General features: G+C 42.3%; 1 protein-coding gene across 1 annotated transcript; it reads left to right on the top strand.

The window, feature by feature from the left end:
- The first annotated feature begins 1381 nt into the window (after nucleotides 1-1381).
- CRYGB (crystallin, gamma B) lies at nucleotides 1382-3604 on the top strand. The gene is made up of 3 exons (XM_010861076.1): nucleotides 1382-1426; nucleotides 1524-1766; nucleotides 3265-3604. Exons 1-3 carry the CDS (start codon nucleotides 1418-1420, stop codon nucleotides 3538-3540), a joined length of 528 nt encoding a protein of 175 aa, XP_010859378.1. The 5' UTR covers nucleotides 1382-1417; the 3' UTR covers nucleotides 3541-3604.
- The last annotated feature ends 2224 nt before the right edge of the window (nucleotides 3605-5828 follow it).

Raw genomic sequence — 5828 nt, 5'->3', positions numbered from 1 at the left:
TTCAGTCCCTGGGCCAGGAAGGTCCCCTGGAAGATTAATCCACTCCAGGATTCTCAGCTGGAAAATCCCACAGACAGAGGAGCCTGGTGGACTACAGTCTCTAGGGTTGCAAAGAGTCTGACATGACTGAAGCGGCTGAGCACACATACACCCATTGTTAGGAAAACTGTTCTGACCATATGAACCCCTTGGAAGTGTCTTGGGGACTTTAGGGGTCCCCATACCACACTGTGAAGTCCATACTATGAAGATGCTCTGTTGTCGAGTCTGGGTGCTGTCTAGCATCTCAAAAGTCTAAGAAAGTAGGGGATGTGGCACCTTGAGGGTTTCTACATTACTACTTGCTGTTGTTCAGTCAAAAAGTTATGTCTGATGTTTTTGCGACCCCAAGGACTGTAGCCCACCAGGCTTTCCATGGGATTTCCCAGGCAAGAATACTGGAGTGGGTTGCCATTTCCTTCTCCAAGGGATCTTCTTGACCCAGGGGTCAAACTCACACTTCCTGCACAGCAGGCAGATTCTTCACCACTGAACCACCAGGGAAGCCCCTACATTACTCCTTATACTAACTCAAATCACCCTTATCAAGGGAGCAGGAACTTATCAAGGTGAAGAGGAAAGACAGATCTTAGGACATTTGAAGGAAGCCAGGAACCCCCCAGAAAGCGAGCAGTCTCTGGGCAGCACCAGCAGAAGGAAGGGTGCAGGCTCCCAGGGAGACATGAAGAGAGGAAGGCCACAACCATCTGCTTTCACTCAGGTCAAAGCCAAGGACTGAGGGCCTACTCTGTGCCCATCCCCTGCTCTAGGGCTCAGGGACAGAAAAGAACAAGAATCATTCCCAGCCTCAGGGAGCCCACAAATTTCCAGCCAAGTGTCAATTTCACTCAAGATAGGCCTCCAAACAACAACACTGATAATCACAGAGTCTTGAATTTGAATTAACTTTATGCTTTTCAAAGCATTTTCACAAATTACTTCATTTGATTCCCTCTTCCTTAAGATATTAAAGTTCTCATTTTCAAGAATTTTTTTAAACACCAGTCCCTAAGCAGAACACATTGTTTAATTACCTTTAAGGAGTCAGTTAAGCAGAGTAGGCTATAAACTAAAAGCATGGGGATAGAATTTTGCTCGTCCTTCTAAAGAGGAAAGACTTTTCATTTTGGTGGCAACAACAGCTTTTGTGAATTAGAAAAACCCGAACCTACCAGAAAGAATGACAGTAAACATTCAGCTAACCCCAATGACCAGGGGGAGGGGGAGCGGAGAGCTTGCAAATCCCCTTACTCACCGAAATAGGCCCCTTTTGTGTGATTTCCTGCGGAGGCAGCAGTCAGAGCTGCTATATATACAGCGGCCCTCCCCCTAGTCCCACACAGCACCCAGCGAACACCTCCTGCTGCCTTTCGCCAACATGGGGAAGGTAAGTGCGGGGTACCTGATGCTCCACCTTTGCCCCGTCGTGGCATCTTCAGCGGGGCTGCAAATCGCTTCATGCTCCCACATCTTCCATTTTGCAGATCACTTTCTACGAGGACCGGGGCTTCCAGGGCCACTGCTACGAGTGCAGCAGCGACTGCCCCAACCTGCAGCCCTATTTCAGCCGCTGTAACTCCATCCGCGTGGACAGCGGCTGCTGGATGCTGTATGAGCGCCCCAACTACCAGGGCCACCAGTACTTCCTGCGGCGCGGCGACTACCCCGACTACCAGCAGTGGATGGGCTTCAACGACTCCATCCGCTCCTGCCGCCTCATCCCGCAAGTGAGCCTGGTTCTGTCTTTGTCTTCCGTCTCTTTGGAAATCAAAGCCATTAAAAAAATAGCATTCTTCAACCTAATCGTTCTAACTAGACAGCAGGAAGTGGGAGTGAGCCCAGGGCATGCAGTCCATTCTAGAGGGGTGTCTCAGATGGGAAGCCATTCTTCATGAACTCTGTGGTGTTGTTTTTTTTTTTTTTTAAATCACAGATTCCCAGTGTTTTATGTTTTAAATGTAGTCAAAGATAAAAAGACGCATTAAGAGAAAGCATGTCATAGAAGAGATTGAAGTTATCTGTTCAAGATATCATTTCTTTAAGTATAGGTGATTTAAAATGTGTTAATTTCTGCTGTACAGCAAACAGATTCAGTTATACATCCAATACATTTTTATATTCTTTGCCATTTTGGTTTATCACAGGATATTGAATATAGTTCCCTGTGCTGTATAGTAGGGCCTTGTTGTTTATCCATTCTATATACAATAATTTGCATCTGCTAACCCCAAACTCCTACTCCAAGATATAATTTTTTTTTTAAGTGGTCATTCCAAGCCATGTCAACTCAGAAACCCAGTATATCCAAATTTATAAATACAATCTGGGTCTGTTTAATTGATAAAAAAAATACTTTTGCTTGCTTTGACTTACTTTTCTATTTGATTATCTTCCTAGAGAAGACAGGACCCCTGGTTTCTATTCTAATTTTGTAATCGGTACCTATTAGCTTGCTTAGGGGTAGGAATCAGAGGAAAGGCCTCATCAAAACTAAAGTTTGAGATCCAGTATTTCCCTGAGAGTGATTGCAGAGTTCTTAGAAGAATGTGTGGGAGTTGAGGGGTGGGGGGTAGGGGGTGGGATAAGTGTCATCCAAACTTCACAAAACATCCAAGTTTCGTGAAGATGATTCCTGCTGCTGGGGGAGTGAGGAAGGGGAGGGTAGGAGGTCAAAAAGGAAGCTTGATTGTCACATAGGTTGAAATTTGAACTGAAAATGAGGTTACAAAGACAGAGGTAGAGAAAATATGCCATCTTTTTTTTTTTTAAAGAGCTTTATAATCCTTTGTTCCAAAGTAAACGTGAAAACCAAAACATTGGTCTTACAGAAAATAGTTAAATTTTGGTTCCTTTTTAACAAGAGTAATAGATCAAATGAGGCTTCACTTTCCAATAATGCTTACTTTTCTACTTTGAGAGGAACTTTCTCTGATAAAAAGCCCTAAAATAATCAACCTTATTTTAGACCAACCTTAATTCTCAAGGAGAGGGTGGTACATAGCAACTGAAGGGCTGCTGTGTTCTGTTTCTAGCTTAGCCCAGAAGTTGTTAGATTCACAGGTGAGCGATGAGGGCAGGGAAGGCATCTTAACCCTGCAAACATGGTTGTTGTAGACTTGGACTAAAAGAGCTCTGAGGCAGGTGTGACCAGGGAGTGCAGGGGCTAGAACTTTGATTTCTCTCTATTTGTATCCATTTACTTTTTCTTTTCTATCTGTCACCCAGCACACCGGCACTTTCAGAATGAGAATCTACGAGAGAGATGACTTCAGAGGACAGATGTCAGAGATCACAGACGATTGTCCCTCTCTTCAAGACCGCTTCCACCTCACTGAGGTTCACTCCCTCAACGTGCTGGAGGGTTCCTGGGTCCTCTATGAGATGCCAAGCTACAGGGGAAGGCAGTACCTGCTGAGGCCAGGGGAGTACAGGAGATATCTTGACTGGGGGGCAATGAATGCCAAAGTTGGTTCTTTAAGACGGGTGATGGATTTTTATTGAAGTTTTAAATTCCCCACTTTTCTCCTTTAGAATCTAATAAAAGATTTAGCTTGTGTTTCTGGCACAAATAGAGTCCTGCCTTTCTTTTCATGTATGGGGTCTTCATAAGCAATAATGGCATTTGGCCAGACATGATGACATGTTTTCAAGATGGGGAACAACATCTCATAAGGGGAATTAAGTAGAGGATATTACTGCCAGCATTCTTTTAAAGTCTAGACCATGTGAAACTGTGGTCGCTCAGTCATGTCCAACTCTTTGTAATCCCATGGACTGTAGCCCGCCAGGCTCCTCCATCCATGGGATTCTCCAGGCAAGAATACTGGAGTGGGTTGCCATTCCCTTCTCCAGGGGATCTTTCTGACCCAGGAATTGAATCCAGGCCTTCCACTTTGCAGGCAGATTCTTTACCATCTGAGCCGCCAGGTAAGCCCCATAGCTAGACCATGTAGGCTCAAAGTTCAACTCAACTGGGTCAACCCATTTGTGGTTAATCTTACAAGGATATATTTACAGTTATAATAATATTAATAAGTACTTGTTGAAACACTTCAAGTTATCCCTCCAGGTTATCCCATCAGCTTCCCTATTTAATCCAAGTTTTACCTAATCAAGAAAGTCATCCTTAGCATCTTGACTCTTCCTTTAGCTCCATAAAGAAACAGACAAACTGGTCATTTCACCTACTGCCCTCCTTGTCTTTCTAACAGCCTCCAACCATTTCTCCCAATTCCATGTCCATTATCTCATACCTCCATGAGATTTTCATGGAACTAGAACTCACTGTCTCTTTGCAGTATGTGCTTTGCAGAAAATTTTCAGGATTTTTACTAAAAACACTGACACATAGGAAAATTCTGCCTCCTATCACTTTAATAGGAGTAAAGTATTATGACATATGGAAAATAATACTAAATCAAAAATAAAGCACTGGGAACTTCCCTGGCAGTTCAGTGGTTGGGACTCTATGCTTCCACTGCCGGGGTCATGGGTTCGATCTCTGGTGGGGGATATAAGATCTCACATACCACTCAGGAAAGCCAAAAATAAAGAAAAGATGAAAAAAATAGAAGATTGAAATTTTCTGGAGAAGTCTGATTAATTGGAGGGGACATATATATACTTATAGTTAATTCATGTTTATGTTTGACAAAAGAAAATTTTGTAAAGCAATTATCTTTTAATTAAACAATAAATAAATTTACTAAAAAATGAATTAAGGTCACTAATAAAAAATTGCAACATAATACATTAAAGAAAGTAAAAATAGATGAATGAGGAAATTTGGTCATAAGAAAAATAAGAGAGAGAAAGAGAGATGGAGCTAAGAGTGAAGCTTAAGCCCAAACTGGGTGTGATAAGGCACTTTGGTGGCTGAAGATAGAGCCAGATTTGGACCGAGCAACCAGGATATAGAGGGAAGTAAGATCACCTCCATGATCGACTGAGTCTATAAAGCAAATAAATTAATTATTCAAAACTAGCCTAACCATGCCCAATAATGAAACCTAAAAGAAGATTTTCTTGTGGGTTCTAGTAAAGAGGATATTGCGTAAACAATGTCCTAGATAATTAAACATAGGTCTTAGGACTCTTTTAAAGTTCCTCAGGACTTGCCTAGTTGGTCCAGTGGTTAAGAATCCACTCTGCAATGCAGGGCACGTGGGTTTGCTCCCTGGTCAGGGAACTAGGATCCCACATGCTGTGAAACAGCTAAACCTGTACGCCACAACTAAGACCTGATGCAGTAAAATAAGTAAATACTAAACATAAATAAGTTCCTCAGTGAAACTGTTGGCTTCAGGTCAAAATTCATCTGAAGTATCCCATCCTTTGAGAATCTAATAAATGGCTCAAATCTCATCTTACATGGGGTAGGAGATATGTACCACTTCTTCCAACACACCCAACATACCCACTTCCAATATACCCAACATATCTTGTCATTCTGGAGAGGGAATGAGTTGTTTATGGTTTCCCCAGTTAGGGAGCTGACTGTGGCTCAGATCATAAACTCCTTATTGACAAATTCAGACTTAAATTGAAGAAAGTAGGGAAAACCACTAGACCATTCAGGTATGACCTAAATCAAATCCCTTATGATTATATAGTGGAAGTGAGAAATAGATTTAAGGGATTAGATCTGATAGACAGAATGCCTGATGAATTATGGACGGAGGTTCATGACATTGTACAGGAGACAGAGAGCAAGACCATCCCCAAGAAAAAGAAATGCAAAAAAGCAAAATGGCTATCTGAGAAGGCCTTACAAATAGCTGTGAAAAGAA

Source organism: Bison bison, unplaced genomic scaffold, assembly GCF_000754665.1.
Source record: "Bison bison bison isolate TAMUID 2011002044 unplaced genomic scaffold, Bison_UMD1.0 scf7180017864471, whole genome shotgun sequence".
NCBI classification, from domain to species: domain Eukaryota; kingdom Metazoa; phylum Chordata; class Mammalia; order Artiodactyla; family Bovidae; genus Bison; species Bison bison.
This window is presented reverse-complemented; position numbering and strand designations above follow the sequence as displayed.

Bases quoted from the DNA above. Each gene is read 5' to 3' on its own strand.
- CRYGB (XM_010861076.1), top strand. The intron at 1,767-3,264 runs GTGAGCCTGGTT...TCTGTCACCCAG, and splicing joins CCTGCCGCCTCATCCCGCAA to CACACCGGCACTTTCAGAAT.